At 42.6% G+C, this 23,674-nt stretch overlaps 1 protein-coding gene across 1 annotated transcript in view; it reads left to right on the top strand.

Moving 5' to 3' along the window:
- The window catches only part of LOC310932215 (nuclear factor of activated T-cells, cytoplasmic 1-like), a gene marked incomplete at its 5' end in the record, with an annotated part of 58,685 nt that extends 37,528 nt beyond the window's left edge, over window positions 1–21,157 (top strand). Inside the window, 2 exons of the mRNA XM_083895507.1 lie at window positions 634–1,266; window positions 21,046–21,157. Coding sequence (XP_083751633.1) covers window positions 634–1,266; window positions 21,046–21,101 — 689 coding nt within the window. The 3' untranslated portion in view covers window positions 21,102–21,157. The remainder of the gene's footprint in view (window positions 1–633; window positions 1,267–21,045) is intronic.
- Window positions 21,158–23,674: the final 2,517 nt, after the last annotated feature.

The following is a 23,674-nucleotide window of genomic DNA, read 5'->3' as shown; positions in this document are numbered from 1 at the left end:
GGGGAGGGAGCATGCAGGGTCATTTCCCTCTCCTGCATTATCTGACAACTGCAGCTCCAGAAACCACAGGGACTGCTCCATAGCCACTCAAGGAGCTAAGGCAACATAATCAAAATCAAATCAGCTCCCCTTTTCACTCTCTCCCTGTATCTGTTGGTCCTCAGAGAAACAATTACTTCTCGAGTGTGGAGGAAACCTAAAGGTCCCGGGCTACTTGAGCAGCAGGAGCAGCAGCAACAACAAGCAGTGCTTTAAAGTACTCTTTTATTGGATATCCAAGTTGGATGACTGTCTAAAGAAAATAGGTCGTATTCATTATTAGAGCCAGCTGTGGCTTTCCACACTGATGACTCATCCATTTTTCTTCCCCCTATTCTTTTGCTTTTTTCATGGTGTGGTAAAGAGGGGTGGCGGGTGGAAGACATGAGGGTTTCTCTGTTGAAGGACCAGGCCAAGTTGACACTGAGCCTGTATCCACTGGTGGTTGTTTGTTTGGATTATGGAGGGTACTGTGGCCAAAACTGTGCCTGATCACTGATTCACTCAGCCTTTGCTCATGCACTCACTGTGCCACGTGGATCCCCCAGCACATCTTTTTAATATCTCCACCTTTCTTTCTACTTTTCCCCCCAGTGCCGATAATAAAGACAGAACCCAATGATGAATATGATTCTCTGGGGACTGCAGGGCTGCCCATGCATTCAAAGCCCTACTACAACCAGCCCAGGCTCACTCCCATCATGCCTGTTGCTGACCCTGATGCCTGTCTGGTTAGCGCCTACCCTCCGTGCCCGCCTCACCATGCAACCATTCCATCGTCATCTCCCAGTTCCAGCCCCACCCTGCATGACCTATCCCCTGTGGCATACAGCAAGTGCCTCTCCAGCAGCCCCACTCATGCAGCTCCACCAGGTCCTGTGGTGCCCCCCATGCAGGAAACCGCAGGCCGACCTAACCTCACCCACCCAGCCTCACCAGACCACAACTCTTGCCTTGGGATGCTCCATTCCCAGGGAAGCCCAAACCACCTCAACAGTCCAGGACCCAATGGTTACCAGCCCGTCTATGCCAACAGTAGTCCCTCATCCTCCCCGGTGTCTCACCCTTCCACTCCTTGTGGGACTGCAGAGAGCCCATTTGTTCAGAGCTACAGCCCCACAGGAGGAAGTCCACCCAGCCTGCTACCTGAGGATGCCAGCCCCCCTTCAATGGCCGTCACCATCAAACAGGAGCCACGGGAACTGGACCAGATGTACTTGGATGATGGTAAGTTACCTAAAAATAAAGAAAGGTATCTTTTTAAAATTACTGTCCATGCCGAGATTACCGTTATGCAGTACATCAAATGGAGACCTTTTGCTTATCTGCAAGCCCTCACACATCACCGCATCCTGCTGCACCTCTCAGTATTTCCTGACGAATTCACGCTGCAGATTTACGTCAGATTTGTATAATTTTAGACCCGACGATTTATTTGCTTTTGATGTATCGTGCGGCCCAGCATGTGTCTGGTGTTCTTTTAAACTAGTATACTGCCTTGATGGGATTTTGAAACAATCTGTCAAAACATCAGAGCGCCAAGGTCAGCCGGAGTGCAGCAGAACAAAAACAGTGGCACACGCGTAGCGAACCAAACTGTTGACATAACGACTAATGAAGGAAACAAAACAATGGGTAGAGGTTTCCTGAACCAAGCGATTTCCCCCAAAAAATCTCTGGGAGGGATGCTGGGAGGCAGGAGGCAAAGGCTTTGTTTTCATGTCTTTTCCCCACAGACTCAGCACCATGTGGTTGTCGTCATCAAGGGAGAGAGTGGGGTCACTGGTCTCCCTCTGGTAATCAAACCAGTCACACCCAAGGGCGCATGTGGTCGAGTTTATTGCCCACTGTGCCGATCACACATTGTGTCTCTCAGGTCACCAACCTGTTATCTGTGTTAGCAGAGGCTCCACATGTTGTTATGATAAAAATACATAGAACACAGCAACGGCGTGGTGCCAGCGCGTAAGGTTAAAAAATCCTGCATCCTAGTAGAGGTGGTGAGGTAGACAACGCCACATTGAACTCAGGAATATCACACTTCCTGTGCAGCTTTTGTTCAGCGTGTGTGTGTGTGTGTGTGTGTGTGTGTGTGTATGTATGTGTGCGCATTTCACTCAACAGCCCTGGGAGTAGAGGGGTGATAGGCATGAGGGGACCAGGGGAGTTTTGCTGTGGAACTGTAATTGAGTTGAAATGCAGTTGTCAGCACATCTGTCAGCCCTGATGAGTCCCATTCGTCCTCACCTCATAAACACAGAGTACAAAGACGAGGAAGGTGTTTGGTATCTCCTCTATAAACCTTAACAAAAAAAAACAAAAACCTATTTATTATCCTTCCGTCTTTTATTTTCTTTTCTCTCCCGGACGCTGGATGCTCTGGAAATCAGATTTCAAACAACACAACTCTATTGACATTCTGTTCGCCATTTGTAATAGATTTTGGCAGGCTGAAGCTTTTATTTCAGCATTAACTGAATCAAGTGAAACAGTAGCTTTATTTTGCGTTTTGCTGTAAGACTGGGTAAGAGGTCCTTTTACACCAACAGTATGAAGATGCACCAAATGTGCGTAGGAGTGCCAAGGTGAAATCATGTAACCTTGTTTCTCTTTTCCCACCAGTCCATCCACTGTCACTTTAGCAGATGCAGTCTTCCTCCTGAGCCAGGGTCAAATGTATTCAACCAGTGATTACAGTTGCATTAAGGACGCACAGGAATGTGTATTGATTGACTGAAGACAGTGAGGCAGCTCCTTAAAAAAAACCTCAGTGTGCTGCCATTTTGCATCACCTAATGTCTCCACAAGCTGCTGTGGTGAGCTCCTGGAGACCTGGTAAGTGTGCGGTGGTAACAGCATACGCCAAAGGCATCTGCTGCTCCCTGGCCTGGCCCTATCTCAAGCCCCATCATATGAGCCCTAAGCTAAAATAAATAAGATTGGAAAGCAGCTCACAGGGCGTCCTGTTCCCCGTCCACACGCATTACCCACCGTGTGTTAGCGAGCCGAGCGCTCCATTAGAAAGGGAAGACAAGCGGATGACCTCACCACAGCAGCAGTGATTTAACGCCAGCCATGTAGAGTAACGTTCCTCCCCAGCAATTGGGGGCCGGTGATTTGGAGTCTGCGGGAGCACACTTGATCTTCCCCAAGAGTGGAGTGCCTCCCACACTTGAACACCGAGGCCTCCGGCTCTCATCAGCCAGAGGAAATGTGTCTCTCAGGCCGGGTCCAGATTTTACACAGCCCCTGAGAAATCACTCAACTTATCAAAGGTGAGCTACTGTACCGCAAGGAGCTTGGTTAGTAGGCAAGGAGCTTAAAATGTAAACCCCCCCTGTGTGTCATACACTCTCTACTTTAATCTGCTGAACTCATCCCTCTATTCTGATAGGAGCTACCAAAGTAGAGGGCAAAAAAATTAGGTGATGATTTTGGTTTCTGCAACAAAGTTTAACTGGAAGTTGGTTGTAAGATCTATAGGTTGGGCCAATCATTTTCTCTTGGTTCTCATCTGCTTTAGTCTCCCTTCTCATTCATGTAAGGCAAGCAGCAAGAAAGGAAGAAACGACTAAGATGTGTTGCTTTGCTGACTCACCGTCATAAACAACTAATGGTGGGGCTCACAAAAAACAACAACACTGTTTTCAGACATTTCATACTTAGTCACAAACCTCTATATGCACTTTATAGGCACCAGAGCAAAGCACCAGTCAAATGACATCAGTTCATCTAACAATAGAATTTGTGAAAATCACAGTCTCCACTGTTGGCTTTGTGAGCCACACTAATTGGGGCCAAAAAAAGAAATAGTAAAATGATGGCATGCTTCCACACATGTCTGAAGGAGCAACTCTGGTGACATCATACCCCCTACTGTCTCCGCACCCACTGACACATGTCCATCTTAACTAAATGCACATTGTTAGACTTCACACCAATAGTTTTGCAAACTAAGGTTAAACCCCTTCGCTTGTAACTCGTATGGATGGTGTTTGGAGGTATTTTGCAGTGGATGTGTGGGCATGTGTGAAGCAGAAATAGTGTTCTGGTTGAGCCAGACGTTTGGTCCTGTGAGGCTGCTGCCGTGTGTCCTGTCTCATTAGCTGCTGCTGTGATGGGTGATATCATGAAATGCACCTGAATGCAGCACACAGCACAAGTAACTGGTGCTAATCAGAGGGCCAGATTTCTACCAGCTGCCTCGCTGGGAAACAGAGGGCACCTTATTCTCCAAAATAAGAACAACACAGTGTGCAACACAGCCTCCGCTGATTTCTGACATTTGACATATGTGCTCTGATTGCGTCTTTGTGATCGTTTCCTCATCAGTTCAAGGTTTGTGCATTTGAAACTCTCCCAGGCTTGTTTTCTCAAACTGAAAACAGAATTGTTGTTGGTCCTCCATTCTCCCTTCCTCCTTCCCTTCCTCCCTCCAGCAACAAAAAAAAATGTATTCTAACCATGCTGAGGATCTCCTTCCACCACCAGCGCTTCTGAAGGCATCTCCAGGCTTTCCTCATGGAAACTTTTACACATCCTGGCAAGTTGCCCAGACCCCAGGATTCTGCAAAACCCTTAATGATGATTGAGAACGTGCCCGCACTGCACTGAAAACATGCTGAGTCGCTAACACTGGAGTATGCCACAAGGTCGGGTTTGAGATTGAATGGGGGGGGCAGAGCAAAGAGGACTTGGGGGCAAGGGTTATCATTAAAGTGGAGGTTGAAATGTCTAATGGGACTAACTAAAGCAGAGTTGTTCCTGTATGTTCTGACAGTATGTATATGGTTCTTTAAGGTAGGGTCAGATAGACGTGGAAACGCTCTAAGAGCCAGTGACAGCGTGTGCTTTCACAATACTCCACCTCTGACCCTCTGGCCTTTTGGGAGCAGGTCAAGCTCCAGCTAATAGTGTACAGAAAGAAAGGCTGTCCTGTGGTTAAGTGCAATGCCAAGAACGTTGTCTCCTTCTAGACGTAGTGATATTGACGGGTGCAAGATGAAGGGTGATGGCTTTTCTATTATTTATGACTGCAAAGAGGATGTGGATTTTTTACTATTGTTGTTCATGCTGCCGTCTCATTCTAGGAATCTTGTTTTCCTGGCAGCCCTCGATATGGTGAGGTATAAGTAAGAGTTTGGTCTTGCTGGAGAAGTTTTATAGTCACAGGAAAAATTAATACGTGGCTGCTTTCTTGGTTTGGCTGCAGACCACCTAAGCTATGGATCAACAACTGCACTTTGGGGATCAACAATGCATTTGATTCAATTTCGTCTTATAAGATAAAAAAACCCATTATGTTTAATGTGCAAACTGAACAGCTGTGGCTCTTATTACCCTTTATCAGATATTGCGGACCCAGCCAAGCTGTTGGAAGAGTGTGCCGTGCAGTCGCAGAGGTTATGTTATGATATTAATTGATCAATTTATTCATAAAACGTAACTGTATGACACGGCTCACTGCTTGATTTAGCAAACGTTATTGTTGTTGTTGTAGTATTTTATTTGAAAAGACGACTGTAGCCAAACCTGTACACCCTGTAGTAGAATACAGTTGGAAAAACTTACTGTAATGCAGATATCAGTCTAAAGCGGAGTAATCCAAAGACTCTGGCATCTTCACCATAAAGAAATAACCTTTGCACTTCACTGGAAGTTCTCAGGATTACCTCAGCAACCTATATTTTCTCTTGCATCTCTTTTATCTTTGTCCCAACATAAGAGCCTTTCGGATCCCTGGTTGTGATCAGATAGATTTTTTTTGTGTCACTTTCTATGAAACCCACTCAATTACACATACTACTGTCCATGATTGTCTGCGGTTTTGCATATAATTTGATCTAAGTGGTAACATATGATGCAATGAGGTTACCCTATTCGCACTTTGATTTTTACGTCTTTGGAAAAACCAATAGGAACATAATTCATTTGGAAAGGAGCAGTAAGATTAATCTCCGGGAGTTCACTCCATTCATTAACACGGTGCGCTGGGTGTGCAAGGGCATGTGTGTGTGTGTGTGTGTCGACCCCAAACCCAGGCAGCTGAGCCCAGACGATCTGGTCTGGTTTTAGTCGCTCCGTCATAATATCCACAGTCACTGAGAAAGAATGTGTCTGCTGAAAATCTGCAGCTTAATTACCTAAACAAATTGGGTTTCTTTTATGTCTGGGATCTGATCCTTGAACGCATTTAGTTGATAGAGTTTGATTCCGATTTTGAATGTGGATTCAGTTTACTTTTCCCCACCCAAATGCAGCTACTTTTAAGATTTGCACGCCATTTTCTCCCATTGTTCCAGTGGAAGTCAGTAATCTGACATTCGTAGCAAAAAAATATATATTAGCATTAAAACAAAAACAACAGACTAAACTAAGCCACAAGACACGGGACACACTTCCCTCTCCAGGCACATTTGAGTCTATTTATTAAAGCAATATTCCTTCAGTTCAGCATACGTCATCTTATTTCTTATAGATTCTCCTGACACAGCCGTTTAGAGGCTTGGTTTATGTGGCTCACATTCTGAGGTTTAGGAAACACGCGTTGAAAAGCCACTGATCCACACAGATCACAGCGGGTCAGGGCTCAGACAAAAAAAAGCCTGTGGCTTGGCTGCGATCTTCCTGTGTATATCTGTGATCATAGAGATTACACCTCACACCATACACCCTCATTTCAAAATCATTATATGACAAACATCGGTGTGTTTGATTTATCTGATGGCATGATCAGTAACGGGCTCTTTCCCCCCATTGTCCTATTTATCTGTGCCTTGGTTTAAGCCGTGATTTCAATATGATTTTTTTTATCTGATGATATTTCTATGGTCAATTTAGACTTTTTTTTCCAACATTTTTTCTTCATAAGGCCAAATGTTATTGTGGCAAGCCTCTTATTTAATTTTAGAGGCTAGTATTATCGAGGCTTGTTTTGCTGTGAGCTAAATAACATAATATCCACAAACATTGCTCCACCGCTGCATTTATCATAAAACACTGTTCCTCTGTGGAGTCAACTGATCTCTCGGCAAAACACCACAAATGTTGCACTGTCACAGAAACCATAAATCTGCTCTTGGATCTTGGATATGGCTGCAAAAAAATGTGAGCACATGGAAAATGCAGAGTCCAGACACATATAACACCGGGCAAGTACAACCGATTTGCCGCAAGATTCCCTACAGGGAGGTCACAGGTCAGGATCAACTTCAGGACAGCAGCCCTGCAGCTCGGGGGTTTGGTCAAGGACAATTAAGCCCAGCCACAGACAGCTGAACACGCTTCAAAGATGGGATCCTCTGCTTGAATAACCACACTGAAATGCTTGCCGTTAGCAGAGGCAGTGTTTTTGGTTGATATTTAGGGGATGTAAATACCTGTGGCATCAGTAAACAGGAGTAGGTCTCTGTCCCAGACCACTTAATAACAGCTCCCCATCTGAAATTTGTTAGCTCAGTGAAATAGTATCTTCTAGCAAAGGATGTCAACAGAGAAGTCTGATCCAGCCTGGGAGGGATGGGGAAAGCCGTTGGGTTTTGTAACTCTTGGCAGAGTGTGCGCCCATGTGCAGATACCTCAGAAAGAAGAGAGTGGAAGAGACAATCCTGAAGAGAAATCAGGAGGGAGAAGTGGCATAAAATTGGAAAATTTAAGAGGGAGTGAAGCAACTACGCAGATATGAACTGCGAGCAGTACGATTCCCTGTCGAAAGAGTCACAAGACTATTAACCAAACACAGATGTCGATGTTTAAGTGTCACGGCGAATTGACAAATACTTTTAAACGCAGCTTAATGTAAAATAAAGGTGTCAAGACAGGTCTGTCTAGATTAGAATCCTGTCATTCAACATCCATTTTCTCCCCGACTGTATTTTTAGCTCGATATCTCTCTTCATAGTTTATGGAGCTAAAATGGAGGAATAAAAAGCCGCAGAGTGTTCTTTAGATATTCTCATCATGCCCTCACATCCAGGAATATTCAGTGAGCATGAGAAGAAGCAGGCCAGCCGTAGAAATAAAGGAGACGGGGACAAAGAGAGAGAGACAGACTAAGAGAAAAGGAGAAAGAAGGGAAAATGTGAGGTGGAAGAAAGTAGCATGCAATCTTGGTGATTTTCCCAGGCAGCACTTACCATTGCCCCTGTCCCTCACATATGCACACACACACACAGGTTTGCGCAGCAATTCTTCATAGGACACTGCACCGGCTTTCCCTCACCTTATCCATAACCAGATAATACCTAACCTTACCTATCTAGGACATATTTAAGTCATTCATTTAGGTCACTATTTCAAAAGGTTTACATGTCAGGGAATGTTTACACGCCATACCATCTCTGTCCTACAGAGGACTAACAAACCAGGCGTTCGTGACTCAAAGACCTTAACAGGAGGATAATTTAAGGTAGCATTGGTAGATCTGACCACTCAACCAGATAAACAACCTTCCAATAGCAGAAAAAACGTTGTACTCAGTAACTGCTCAGTCAGTATTCTTTCAATTTCTGGGTGAGAGTGGACCAATTTTACAAAAGCATTGCAGATCCACTAAGTTGTGGTCCCAAATTGACTGTATTTCCTGATTGGCTAAACACATCTTTGATGACTAAATGCTGGGAAAATCCAGTAGTAATCTGCAAAGCTGTTTATAAAGCAGTCATCAGTGAAGTGAAAATTCTGGAAAACCATAATGTCCTCTCTTGAACCTAACAACAATTTACATATTTACAACTTATCTAGCTCCTTAGAAATAAGGGTCTACCTTATTAGGACCAGGTTCTGTAGTATTAGTGGTCCTGACTAGGTCAGCGTTTATGGCAGAAATAGGTCCTAAAGAGGTAACAAGCTCACACACACACACACACACACACACACACACACCCATGCATGCTTCATGCTATAAGCTGTGAGAAGCAAAACACTAAAAGTCAAAGGAAGACAAACATTACTGAAGTTAAAGATCACATTCTCTTCCTCTCCCACCAGTGGCCGCAGAGACTTACCACGCATTGGGTGAATGGGTTTCCTACAGGGGAGGGAATGATCATAACCACTGAACTGTAAGTGTCCTACTGTTGACATATGACCCATCGCAGTTGTAAACCTCAACGGGTCCCCTGACTCCCTCTCGATCGCACTCGGCTGAGCCTAATTCTTCTCTAAACAACATGCTAAGAAATAGAGAAATCCCTTCACAGCCAGTAAGACTTTTTTTTAAAGTGTGAGAAACACTGAGTGATTAAATAATCAAAGTCCACATGGTACGGCACCAATATTTAATTCAAGCCAGGCCAAGCTAATTTAGTACCAAGACATTCCAGCTTTTAATTAGTTATAATTAAACAACACAATCACAACATGTGATGTTCAGTCATTACATGTTGTGTCACGGAATATTATACCATTATTTGTCACAAAAGCAGTTGTCATATTTATTATAATCATGTCAGCGAATTTCAAATCAATCTAGAAAGTAATGCCTTGAATATAGGGTTATTTTAAACTCGACTTAAACAGGGGCATACATATTTGTAAATGATATACCATATAATTTTACCCATTAATATCAGTAATATTAGAACATAAGATAAACACTCTAAAGAGTATGCTTTGTGCCCCTGAAACTGACACCAAGTTTATGCTTTTGTTGTACGTCAGCAACGTCAATGTCATGTATACTCAACAAATATATAAACGCACAAACTTGAAATGGTGAAAAAAAAATAGAATGTTGTGACATTTGCTCAGATTCTTGATGCATTTGTTTATGGAATGATTTGTTTTGCTCAAACCCAGTAGTCCAGTGTCACTTGGCCACTCCTACTGACTACAATCTCAGATTGAATATTTCAACTCACGAGAGTCATGGAGCATGGCAGAGTGGTGGTCAATATGTGTGACCAGTACACAGACACTCCTTATGGTCTGGTCAATAAAAGGGCACACCAAAATGTGGACTTTTGTCACTTGTCAATATGCCACAGATGTCACAAACCATGAGGGAGCGTGCCATTGGCATGCTGGGTGCTGGGTTGAGCGTTTACAGCTGTGGCAACACAACTGAATGTGCATCATTCCACAATCATTCCAGGCCACGATGTGTGAGGCTAATAGCGGACACACACGTTATTGAAGTTTGTGAACTTGGGTCATCGACCCCCATTGTGTTCTTCCCGTCATTACTCCAGGACTTTTGTTTTGAAATTGATCCTAATACTCGCAAATTAAAGCCACTTTATTGATAAAGTTGTACCGTTATTTTTGGATAGTTACTCTGTTTTATCTCTGTTTTAATAACTACAATTTTTCTTTGTGCGTTTATATTTTTGTTGAGTGTATATTTAGCAAAATACTGTATGACAGATTGCAATTGCAGGCTCTGGTTTCTGTTAAAGTGTAGGTTTAATAACTAATAATAAAAGAAATAAAATGGCACGAATGGATGCAGTGGTTGTATGATATACAGGTGATGGAAAATGTTTCTGCGAGAGTAGTTTTGTGTTTGCTTTTGACTCAGCCCGGGTTTCTTGACAGCGGTCTCCACATATCAAAGTAAATTTAACATTTGGCAGCCTCGCTTCTTTCTCCTACTCGCAGTCTGGTCCAACCTGTGCCCTAAGGCGACCTCCTTCTCTATAGGCGTCTCTGAATCATCGTAGGTGCTGAGGATTTAAAGTAGTAGGGCAGCTCTCGAGGTCATCACACTGAGAGTCGATCAGGTCACACTCAGATCCAACAGAGTGCCAGATCACGAGAACACAGTGGGGATGTTGCAAAAGTAGAAGCTGTATTATTGTGCACAGCAGGAACTTTTTAAGATTTAGTTACCTTGAGTGTACTGTTCAATGCCTTTTCTGTGACTTTAGGGCAACACCTGCAGAAGTCCTCTGTCAGACTCTCCAAGATGTTGGACGAGTGGAAACACTGCTTTCATCACACATCCAAAATACTGCTCTTAAGTGTCCAGTGTGCTGTACTCCTGATACTTCAAACAAAAAGCGGCTAAAAATAGTGTAAAACCATGTGAACCACTTCTCCCAAGTCTGATTTTAGCAGAAGCCTGTGACTATGTTTTTAATATTTTACAGTACACAAGTCAGACTAGCAGAGGACAAAGCAAAACCAATGCTTTTTCATTGATGGCAAAACAGGCTCTGATGTGCTGACACACAGATACACACCGACACACGTATGCACACACTTCAAAACAGGAAGGAGCCTCTCCATGTGATTGATTGAGAATAGTAAAGCTTGCACTGATCTAAGCCTCTTTGGACACCGAGAACATAGTGTTTCTGTATATGAATAAAATAAAACAATTCTCAACTCCCACATCACGGCCGACAGTCAACAGGTGATTTAAGAAACGCGATACAAATGCAGTTATAAATCCTATCAAATGCAGGTGCACGGCCAAAGTCTCCCTTAGACAGCTGCAACCCAATGCCGTGTGATTGTTTCAATATGCTCATATTTTTAACAGTGTGCTATTTTGAAAAACCAGTGAAGTACCGAGGCATCTGTATCAACCTCAGCTGGACCAGACTTTTCTAATTCTGAATCAATCGCAGCAAGTTTATCAGATGGCTGAGTTATTTTACCATAAACCCATTAGTAATGAGCCATGCAACACAAAACAAAAAAAAAAAAGTTTTAATCTGTCTCCTTTCATATCTCAATCACAAAGATGCGTGTCTCTCCCTCCATTTGGCGCATTTACAGCCTCGGATGTTTGCTTCACGGAGTCATGCTTCGGTAGTTGTGTGAAACTGGACTTTTGATTTCTCACAGTCTTTGGTGGACAATGCACACTTTATGCCAGATGCTGTTTAGTGTCAGACTTTAATGTTTCTTTTGATAAAATCACTGACGGCTGTAGTACTAGGTTTTCGCTACAAATTGGAGATACTCAACACTGAAATACCTCTGTGGTAAGGGTTGGGTATCGTGTGTCAAAGTGTGGTGGGTAAACTTTTTCTGTTTAAATTTTTAACAGACGTTTATTGTATTAGGACTCAATGGCATGTTTTACGAATGCCCGATCTATATTATTATCATGACCCACTACACTTTTTGTTTACTGTTAATTATAGGTACAATTATTTTTCTATGTTCGCATTCAGATCAGAAAAAAAAAACTGCACTCAAAAACACTTGTTATGATCTCGTTTTCTATATTAATTTGTTTACATTTGCAATGCACTCTAGGCAAACTGTGCAAAGACGTGCAGTGAAGTCAGTGATGAGGGCACTGGAGAGCAGCTCTAACCATGTAAACACCTCCCCCTCATCCTCTCCGGAGAGCCGCCTCGAGCGTGCACACCAGCGGCCTCCTGGGCCTGGGAGGAAATGAGAGGAGGCGGGGGGGGGAAGGTGTGTGTGTGTGTGTGGGGGATGGCAAGCTCACAAAGAGACACAGAATAAGGTGAGATAGGAGAGGGCAGCACACACCGCGCATGATCAAAAACGAGGGTTACACACGGCTGTCGCCAAAATAAGCACATCAGTGGTGAGGCTTAAAAAAAAAAAAATCAAAAGCTGTTGTCTTTAGATTTCTAATTTGGTTTGTTGTTTTTTTAAACCTGGAACACAGCATTTTTTCTATTTAGTGTTAATCTTAACAAGGCAGACACCGAGACTCTCCTGGGTTGAGTCATTTGGGTTTGGAAACATGTCCAATCCGTCCGACTGCAGAGAGCCATAAAGCATGTCCTCTGAAAAGTAAGGCACATCAGAGATTCACAGGTGGAGATTAGAGGCCGCGTCTCCACACGCTACATGAGACTCGGAGAGGTTGTCGGTGTTATTTCTCAAGACTGCTTCATCTCTTCTATCCGACCGAGTCAGGAGCCTTTGACTAAAAACAGCAGCAGCCATATTGATTGCAAATCTCTTCAGTGACATTAGAGCACTCTGCGTTCACACTCGAAACTTTATTTCTTCTTTTCTCTTTGCCTCTCCAAAAGAAGAGTCAAATCCCGCCGAATTTTGTCATTATCATTCTGAAGGCGGATTTCCAACGGGCACGTTACAGCAGCGGAACGTCAGCAGGGGCGGTTTTGCACCGTCCTCTGCCCGGCGTCAATCCCCACCGGGTGCGTTACGGCAGCACAGCGGTGCCTTGAGAGCCAGCTGTATTCACGGAAGATTGCGCGATAATCCTGAACGGACGCGAGTTCGGGAGATCCCGCGATAGACTGTGTGTATAAAGGAAACAACACAGCTTCTTTCATTCTCCGACGTGGAAGAACATCGGAGAATCTGGTGATGGCACCGGTTTCGACTTAATGTTGATGTGAAGTTGCGATAGGCTATATGCATATTGTGTTTTATTTTGAAAGGGGGGGCAAAAGTGCTTTACTTTGATTCCGTGTCGGACTTGCTGTCTGTTGTGATCTGCTCTGTTGAGCTTGACGCGATCGGCAACGGCAAAAATAGAACTGCGACCTATCGATAGCGGTGCAGCGCGGTGAGCCGCTTCTGGGACGCTGCCGAGATGTGCCCCAGTGTGACCGGTGGAAATGCTCACATTGATCAGAATGGAAGCGATCGGCAACGGCGACCGCGCCGCTGACGTTCCGCTGCTTTAACGTGCCCGGTGGAAATCCAGGGTAACTCCTTTTTAGGTGCTGCATAGACTTCCCTGCATAATTGCTTATCAGGCTTGTTAATCCAATAAGAGACCTGAGTCTTTAGGATAAATAAATATTTTAATTGATTAGAACAACCTCCTTAATTGGCAACGGACGGTAGGTCAGCGATAGAGCAAGTCGTAATTCAACTTGAAGGTTGTGGATTAAACTCCACTGTATGAACGTGTGACTAAAATGGCAAAAACTGGAGTGTAAAAGCATCCAGACTAGAAAAGCACTTTATAAATAAAGACCATTTATCTTGGGTACATTTTGACCAAATTGTAAGAGTACACATTTTTTGGAAAACTGGAAATTTTAGTAGAAAACTAGTCTTTCTCTTAGGTGGCAGGTGGTATTTGAACATTCAGGGGATAGGAGAGTAGAGTCTGTGTAGCTGGGAGCTGACAAATCTCTATCTGCTTCTAGGATACAGTTGCTTACCGACTGTGAAAGCATGACAAAAGTTGAACAGACAGATATCAGCTCCTCTCGTCTCTCCTCGGAACTCTTCGAGTGAATCAAACCGAAAGTAAAAGGAGCTGAAAATAGCGTTTTGACGGGGACATGTTTCTGCTGTCCCCGATGAACTTTACGGCCTCGCTCATCAACTATTTCTCACAGTTATCGCTTTCCACTTATGTCTAAATCATTAATTTCATGGCACCATTGTTAACCTTCCAAGCACGGGGAGGCGATTGGCTGAGGCCGATAGCACAACGGTATCTCCACGGCACCTCGGAGATTCCGCAGCACTCTCAATATAAACTCTAAGCTTTGTTTTAAAACCAGCTCACTCTGCAGCCCCTATCTCTTCTCCTCCATCTCATCTGTCAGGTGTGGAGACTGAGTGCTTCCACATGGGAGAGCACAGAGCTTCACACATCAGCCTAGCTGTAGGGATGAAATATGCTGTCTGTACATATCATCACATCATTAAGCCCAAAGGGATCCCTGGGATGGATTAGAAGCTGTCTACCTGCAAAGCTCAGATGAATTTATGAACCACTTTATCATGATGAAGCATTAGTGGAACACTTTGTCTCTTTCCATTTGTGTTTATCTGAGGGAATAATGATTGTGTCTCTCTCCATTTCGCTCATTCCCCTTTTCAGTCACTCCATCTCAATGTCATTTATGTGTGTTCTGATCTTTGACCCCGCCCTATTTTCAATGTAACCGCTTTCTAGCGCATGATAAGTGACACTGCGTCCAGCCGCTTGAGCCGTGTGTGGGAGGCAGCAAATTGTCCATTAAGTGTTTCTGCTGAGGCCGAGAGAAGATTTGATATAGTGAGGAAACAAAAGTAATATGTACCAGGAAATTCAATTGTCTCTCTCAAGCAAGTTTGAGCTTTAGTTTGGCTTCCCCACCAAATCAATTTCACATGAAAGCACAAGTTCAAATCAGGTTTAACTCCGAGTCTGTATTTATGAGCTTCTGCACCGATATATAATGCCAGTGTTTATCCGTGTTTATATCAAAGCGCTTCTATGACTCAGATGCACTTCCTCTCAAGCTGCTGAGATTTCTGAGCGCCACAATTGAAGGAAGCTACGACCTCTTTCTCACAAACCTGACTGTGACTACTACAGGAGGTATAAGTAAGCAGAGGAAACCCCCACCTCCACCCCACCCCTCTAAGGTCCTTGACCTTAACACAGCTGCAGTTAATTCGTGTAGTGAAAGTGAGAGAAGTTCAGGAGGGTGCCCTCCGCTTCGTCAGTACCAAGAGACTTGGAGTGAGATCAGAAGTCTCTGGCAGGAAGCCTCCGTTACAACTTACAGTTCAGAGGTCATGTTGTGGGTAGTCAGCTGAGAGAGGCTGGGGAAAGGTGAAGTCCCCACGTACCAGGTCATTGTCAGGCAGTCCTGTTTTGGCAGAAGGGGGATCGCGTTACGACAGCAGGAAACCCCGAGCAGCTCTCAGGCCTGAAGGCTCCGTGTCTCACCAGACCACAGGGCATCCTCTGTTCTCTGAGGAAGCTCGGCTGTTATTGAAGCCAGCACACTGCGCTCTCCTCCTCAATCCCTATTGCAATTCAGGTTCATGGTGAAGTCTTAGAATAGCCAAATTAAGGAAATTAAGACATCCGTTGTTGGCTTTCTGGATTAAAGAATAAAAAATGTAAGCATCATAGCTTTTTCTCAACGATTAAAACCAGTGTTATCATCAATCCAGGATTTTGAAGAAAAACAATCTGTTGCAGTGCAGCACACCGAGTAGGCAAAGCTAAAAATCACAATATTTTCTACTTGGTCTGATTGTATTTATTTTATTAGCAGAGGTAGCTAAAATGCAGGAGTTAAAGGTGCCATATGTAAGAATGTGGCCAAAAACGGTTACTACATTCAAATCCAAAATACCGAGGTCTTTTTTCGTTTCTGACGTAACTGGCAACCCGTGGTTGCTCGGCAGCTGAGGCTCTACTGACTGCAATGATTGGTAGGGACACATGCCAAAACATGATTTCAAAACATAAAGTAGCAGTCTGCAAAATATTTTCCCTGTACTGTTGTTGTTGGTGAGTTCAGTTTGTTATATGAATATTATTCCTGAGTCTCTGTGACATATTAGGAGGAGTTTATGGCCAGTTGCTTTAGATTTATGACATAATGCACCTTTAAACATAACACTGTACCATTCAATTTAGATAAATGTCAGAGTGACTGACATGCAATGTGCAATATGACTTAAGAAAGAAATAAGACCCATTACTGTCTCAATAAACGTGTTCGATTTTGGTTCAAGGAGGAAAAGAAAATTCCAAATTTGCAATTACTGACAATACTGAATTACAGCACCCAAGTATCATGATACACTAACAGTAGTAAAAGCCTATAATTATTGCCCTAATATCCATTCTGTATATCATACCCATTGTGCAAAGGGAACTTTTCCCCTGACGCATTATAACACTTAATCTTGGTCACAGAAACCATGCTCTCATTTTCTAAAGCAGTGGTAGCAGCAGTTCAAACGTCGGTTGATGGACTTGATGACAGATTTTTTTAGTTGGAAAAACTTTTTTTCATCATCTTCCAGTCCCAAAGCCAGACAGAAAAAAAAATGACAGTAAATTAAATCAGTATGTATTTTGATCAGCATGACAAACATGGATTTAGCTGCTCCCAGATAATACCACCACTGCTTCCAAAATGACATCAGCTGTGCAGAGCTGTCAGACCACTACTGATTTATAGAGGCAAACAGCTCCCTATTCTGCAAAGAAGAAAAATATCTAACACAAACAAGATGTCAGGCCAAATTATGAAGTGGAAACAAAAGAGCCACAAGTTTATTCAGGTTACAAAAGGTCTCCTGTGTACTGAGAGGCTGCTGGACTGATGGACATTTGGAGGCGTCCAACCACTTGATGCTTTTTCTTCGTGATTTTTCAGACAGACAAAGTTAGAACAATTTCAGCCAAGCAATCAAACAAGTAATTAGCACTCACATTTTCCCTCAGGGGTTGGAAGAGACCAAAACAAAGCTTAAAGGGAGTAAATGTTGATTTGGATGTTAAACAGACGTTGGTTTGCCAGCTCCCAAATTCGAAAGCATGTGATGACCAGGTGCGAACACATCTGACTCAGGCAAACCTCCTGTTACAATCCGCATGTGTGCAACTTCAGGCAATGTCTGGACCTGATCCTCCAAACATTGGTTTCTTATTTATAAAACAGTCAGTGTCGGGTTGACAGTGTGATCCTGAAACGTTCAAGTTGCCAATAACGGTTTAAAGGCACGAAGGTATTGAAATCTCATAATTGTTTCTTGTTATGAAATCTCATAAACTACACTGATCAGCAGCAGCAGCAAAAACAAAAAAAAATCAACCTTATACGTCCACAGAAGTCTGGAAGAAAGTTAAACCTGGCTCAACTTGCTTTAGCTGGCAATCATAAAACCAGGGGCTAAAATGACTGTAGCTTGAGTAACGTTCCACAGATGTGGAATTGTGACTCTTTATAAATCATTGTACACTGTTTTGGTGTCTAAAAGTAGCATTTGGCAGACACATGCCAACACCTACACACACTCATGAGGGGGCTGTAAATCAGTGCCATCTGTGGTCTGAATTGCATCGGAGCCTTCCAGTGTGTTTGGTGTAAGACAAATCAAACAATGACTCAATTGTCTACCACCTTTGAGTGTTAAATCACACAGTTTTAAGCATGCACTACACTGGCAGCATGTACACTAGAGGCACTTGACCACCCGTGTCCCGGCAGGCAGGAGAAAATCATATTCTATCTCAGTTGATGCAGGCAAATATGTTTAGCAAGTCTAAGATTAATTCAGCCATCATTCACGCATGTTAGAGAGGTTTAGCTTCAAGCCACTGCCAAAAACACTGGCCCTCCCTCACAGAGGAGCTGGAATTGTGCTTTAAAATTATTCAATGCAACACAGTAAAGCATAGTCATACTTTTGTGTCGCTCTCACACCTGCCCGAAATAGATCTCCACGCCGCCGAGCCCAAAGTATAAGCACTGACAGGTCTGCACCGTGGTTTACCGACGGCACTGCTACTACAGCTAATAAAGGATGTCACTTTCTTTAACTCAGACCAGCAAGCCACTTTTTTTTTTTTCACTAGGGGAATATTTGGAGCGGACTTTTCCGCTGTTTTTGTTTATTCATGAGAGGGCACTCGCCCAGTAACAGCTTTCCATTATTAACCTGGGAAACTGAAAAAAACAATACTGTTTTCAATACTGTTGAGAAAGATTCCAGCAGGACACAACATTATGGTTTTTGCATCTTTACTGTGTAGTATAGTGAGCTTTTTCTTTTTACAATATCATGTCCAAATAGCGAAAGTGGAAAACAACAGCCCCAGTGTGCTTTGAAAACACTGAACAAGCTTTACAAGTCCCAGTTTGCAAAGAGGATCTTGTACTTACCACACAGCCAACAAGAAGCAAGGGAATTGATTTATTTCGTACCAAATTCCACTATGATCAAAATGTTCCCCAGCATGTCTGTGTGCCTTCCCTTATTCTGCATATTTGTGGTAATCTAGTCACTTCATGAAACGGAGTCAAAACTGAAGTGTCATGTGGAAAATGTTAAATTTTCATTTAGTTTAATTAAAAAGCAAAAGGAAAAACAAATTATAATTCTTATGCCTTGGTTATTTATAGTTAATACCTGTGCACTTGTAGGTTTCAACTTCTCTGTACCGTCGCCATTTCCAAGAAGCTCTTGCAACCAAATAATGATACAAGTTGCCCCATTAAACGACTATAAATAGGTCCTTATTGTCTTGTGGTGTGACAGTTGGCCACATCCTGTTTCTGAAACTCTCACATTGCCAAAGATGAAAACACGGGAGGGGGGGGGGGTTCAGTGGTTCACCTTTTCTTCTCTTTATCACTCGTTTCTTAAGAATGGAACATGCTAATGGAAAATATCGATGAGGCTAAATAATACTGCAGTTAAGTGTGTGTGGGTGGAAAAGACGTCACAGCTGTTTAGCGTGACAGAAGAGAGGAAAAAAGGGCCACTGCTTTCCCTCTGAGCAAAAATAAAAAATGTGTTGGGTTTTCCCTTCCCCTCCTGGAGCTCTTTCCCCTGTCGGCTTACGGAATTGAGCAGCCAAATTAAGGTTTGATCATTTAATTGTTACCTGTGCCTGTACTTCCTTTATATCCTGCTATGGCAAAGCTAAAAATAAATTCAACATGTAAATGCCTGTTTAGCCCTGGGCAGAATAGAGTTTAAAACGCCAACAGAGCTGGCTAGATTTTTCCAAAGGGAGTTCCTCCTGTTTAGGGAGGTGAGTCCCAATGTGTGTGTGTGTGTGTGTGTGTGGCATACTATTATAGGTGTGTGCCTTCTTGTTTTAAAAAGTGCAATCTGTTTATTTTTGTTTCCATTCTTGGCAGAAAGTGGAAATATTGGAGGAACATTCACCAGAAATCAGTTGACATTAGTATCATTGTTGGATATTATAAAGTTTTTCTCCACGTTGTTTTCCGTGGGGGATTTTTTGTGTGTGTTTTCGTCTCGATTAGTGCAGATGCTTCACTGTTCACCAAGCAATATCTAGTGATAACAACCTGCTTGCCCACTTTGAACCTCAGAGTGGGTGGACTTCCTGTCTCGGCTCCTCACTGTGGAAGGTGGTTTCACCAGACTTTCTCTCTCGCTCTCTTTCTCTCTCTCCGTCTACATCAGTGCACTTTATCAAGCTCCGCGACTGAGGAGTTTTTGTGTTTGTGTTAGGCTGCCGTGCTCGGGGTCCCCGTCGTCTTCACAGTCACTTCCCTCTGTTTTGCCAAAGAACACAGACCAGATAAAGGCAGGAGACTGATCTGTGTCTGCCTGAGTGTGGGAAAGGCGAGGGCACAGGAACTAGAGCAGGAAAGACAAGTCGGCGACTGAAAAGCAGAGATGGGTGTACGGCAGCGATATGACTTTTAAAGGCTGGTAATGACATAGATATGTTTGGATTGTGACTACGGATACCCAGTATTTTTCAACGTGAACATATCAAAGCCAAGAATTTGGTGGAGCGTCACCTCATCTGACCTTATTATTCTTTTTTTTTTAATTTTCCATCTTTAGTTAAAGGTTTCAGGATCATTAAAAAGAGGCAATATTCCAAATTCATCTCTTTAGGATTCACATCAATGCGGCCCAAAACAATCTCTGCATTCTCAATCACACAAGCAATATGAATTCGAGGCTACATATTTGTTTTTTAACGTTTTTGTTTACATGTGCGGGTATTTTCACATCATGCGATGCAAAATTCTTTTATATTTCTTGCAATAAACAAATTCTGAAGATTTCGCATGTGCCAACTTATTGTGTAATGGTAAATTGCATTTCTCCGACTCGCAGCTAAAACTGCCCATCACCCATATACCTACCCAGTACAGAATACCAGGTCCTTTGTGTATAGTGTATTTTATATTGTGTATTGTGTCTAGTCTGAACTGGCACCTTCCTACAACACTTGCAGCATTTGTCTATTGGAGGAATGCAAAAGGGGAGTTGCTCAGGTATAAATGTGGAGGGCTCACTTTGCTCAGGGTCTTTCTCCAGCTAGGATCACTCCTGTGACGATTGACCTTTTCCTTGCTGCGAAAATGAAAACTTGTTGGCCGGCAGAAGTTTCTCGATTTCATGCTTCACCAGCAGTAGAGAATTTCCACAACAATTGAGAAAAATGGATGTCATTTTTTGGATTCAGCAGTGCAAAATGGTCCTAATTCAGTTGAAAAGACATAGACAACTTACATTTTTTTTTTTTTTTTAACCCAGTGCAATCTTTGTACCTGCAACTATGAGGCCACCTCTATGAATACCAACAATGTTCTAACCCACATTTTTTTCTTCTTCTTCTTGTCTCCACAGTTAACGAGATAATCAGAAATGACCTCTCCAGCATTTCTGTGCACACTCACGCATAGACGCCCAGATGTTCTCAGCAGCAGCAACTCGCTCGATCAAGTATCAACAACAAAAAAAGAGGAGGACAAAAAGAAGAGATCCAGGAAATGAAGAACACATATTTTGCTCAGGATCTCTGACTGGGCCAATCGAGCTCCTCCTCACTCAAAAGACTTGCTGCTTAGTCACATTGACAATCACTGGCAAGACGCATTTGAAAAAAAAAAAAACTAAAACAAATGAATGTTATATTTACGAGAATAAAAGGGAAGTGGTATCAGGGGGCAAAGTATACAACAGCACTTGCCTTAATAATTCACAGCAGATGATCTATAAGTGGACCAAACAGCTCACTGAGACTAATTAACTCTTCGATCGTTGATCTACGACAATCTTTCATTTTTGAACCTGATCTGTAAGTTAATGCATGGACAGACCAATGGGACGATAAGTGTCACGCTTCATCACTTTTGTTCATTCGTTTGTGCAGTCAGTCCGCAACAGCCGCATCGGTGCCTTACAACAGTGATGTTGACAGCAAATGACAGCAGCAGTCACAAAAAATGCAAAACGGTTGGAACCCTCCAAACCCCCCGCCCCCCCCCCCCCCCACACACACACACCCCCACCCCCAAAGTGAAAGTTTTTATATGACATTTTTCTATCATTTCAATGATTTGTTTACAGGGAAACAGGCTAAAAATAAAAAGGATAGACAATATGTAGGGAGTATGTGAATTGTAGAATTGTATTTTTTTTCCTCTTGCTTCTTTATTATTCCATTGTTCATTTATACTGAATGTTATTGTATATTCTTTTGTATAAACATGTATTTGAACATACGTATGCCTTATGCATTTATCATGCATTTCGCCATTTAGCTTTCTCTTTTTTTCCTTTTCCCCTTCAGTTGTCTCCGCGTGATTTGATTTGTACCATTTCTACTATCTCGCATTATTCTTTTCACCTTAGTGCCTATTTTTAAAATCATCCTGTCCAGGTCTTCCAGACGGTCCTCCACCTAAATCATGACACAATGATGCACAGACAATCAGAGACATATCTACTACATATCCTATGACAAAAGTTCCTGGTTGCAGGGGCTTATAAAAGGCAGGTAACAGAATCTCCCCCAACCTACCACTTAGAAAACAGCTGAACAATGGTAAGCTTACCTGCTAAATTTTAATTATAATACTCCAGGACAATAAATATTTGTCTTTTACATCTTGTACTGCAGGTTTCCATGTACATAGGCACAGGAGTAATGGAAGAACAACATAGGCTCATTGTTACTCATCAGCTGGGTGATTCCACTGAGGAGTTGGCAGAACTGTTACTTACAGCCGGCAATAATTGATCCGATTAAACCAAAGGATTTTGTCTTTGGTGAAATTATTGTCCCAAGTTTCCTTTCTCTGTCAGAGACTTTAGCATAGAACAGCCCCCCCCCACCCTCCATACAAACATAGAGAACATTATGCACTTTACTGTAGAAACAGCAGGTTCTTCTGCCTCCAGACCAAATATTGTAGATTTATTTCCACAGTCGTGTCAGAAAATTACCATCTCTTCTTTCACCATGCTGCCATCTTTTCCACAGTATCAGTCTCCTGGAGCATGCGCACCAAACTAATGGTGGGAATCATTTAGCTGTCACTAGCTTCCCGTATAGCTTCCTAATACATTTTAGGACATATAGTATAATAGCATGATTTAAAAATAAAAAAAAAATAACTGTATGATTAAGTTTTCTTATTTTTGTGCCTTACTCTCTTTCTCTTTCAGCGACAAGATTATTGTAACTCTATAATGCTTTTCTGTGTAGGCACAAGGTGGAACATGTTTCTCTTTAATATGAGATATTTATGAAAAAATTAATTTGTTTTAAGTGCATTTAATGTGTTCTCAACAATTAAATAATAAATGATATTATGGTGACATACGTGAACAGTCTCCGGTTATTTTATTTATGTTTGAACATTAATTTTTTTTTACAATTATTTGATATGGCTTTAATATGGGCCCTTTTTTTTTTAGTAACGATTAATTTGAAGTTCAAACTTTTTTTCTATTTATCCATGAACTACATTTTGGGAAAATGAATACTCAACAAAAATATAAACGCACAGACTTGAAATGGTGAAAAAAAATAGAATGTCATGACATTTGCTGCAATTTGATGCAATCATTCCATATTTTTTTTTTTTGCTCAAACCCAGTAGTCCAGTGTCACTTGGCCACTCCTACTGACTACAATCTCAGATTGAGTATTTCAACTCAAGAGAGTCATAGAGCATGGCAGAGTGGTGGCCAATATGCGTGACCAGTACACAGACACTCCTTATGGTCTGGTCAATAAAAGGGCACACCAAAATGTGGACTTTTGTCACTTGTCAATATGCCACAGACGTCACAAATCATGAGAGAGCGTGCCATTGGCATGCTGAGTGCTGGGTTGAGCGTTTACAGCTGTGGCAACACAAGTGAATGTGCATCATTCAACGATCATTCCAGGCCACGATGGACAACCTGGTGATGTCCATGCGTCGCCGGTGTACGGCTCTGGGTGAGGCTAATGGTGGACACACGT

This window comes from Microchirus variegatus (assembly GCF_963457635.1).
Source record: "Microchirus variegatus genome assembly, chromosome: 1".
Classification (NCBI taxonomy): domain Eukaryota; kingdom Metazoa; phylum Chordata; class Actinopteri; order Pleuronectiformes; family Soleidae; genus Microchirus; species Microchirus variegatus.
This window is presented reverse-complemented; position numbering and strand designations above follow the sequence as displayed.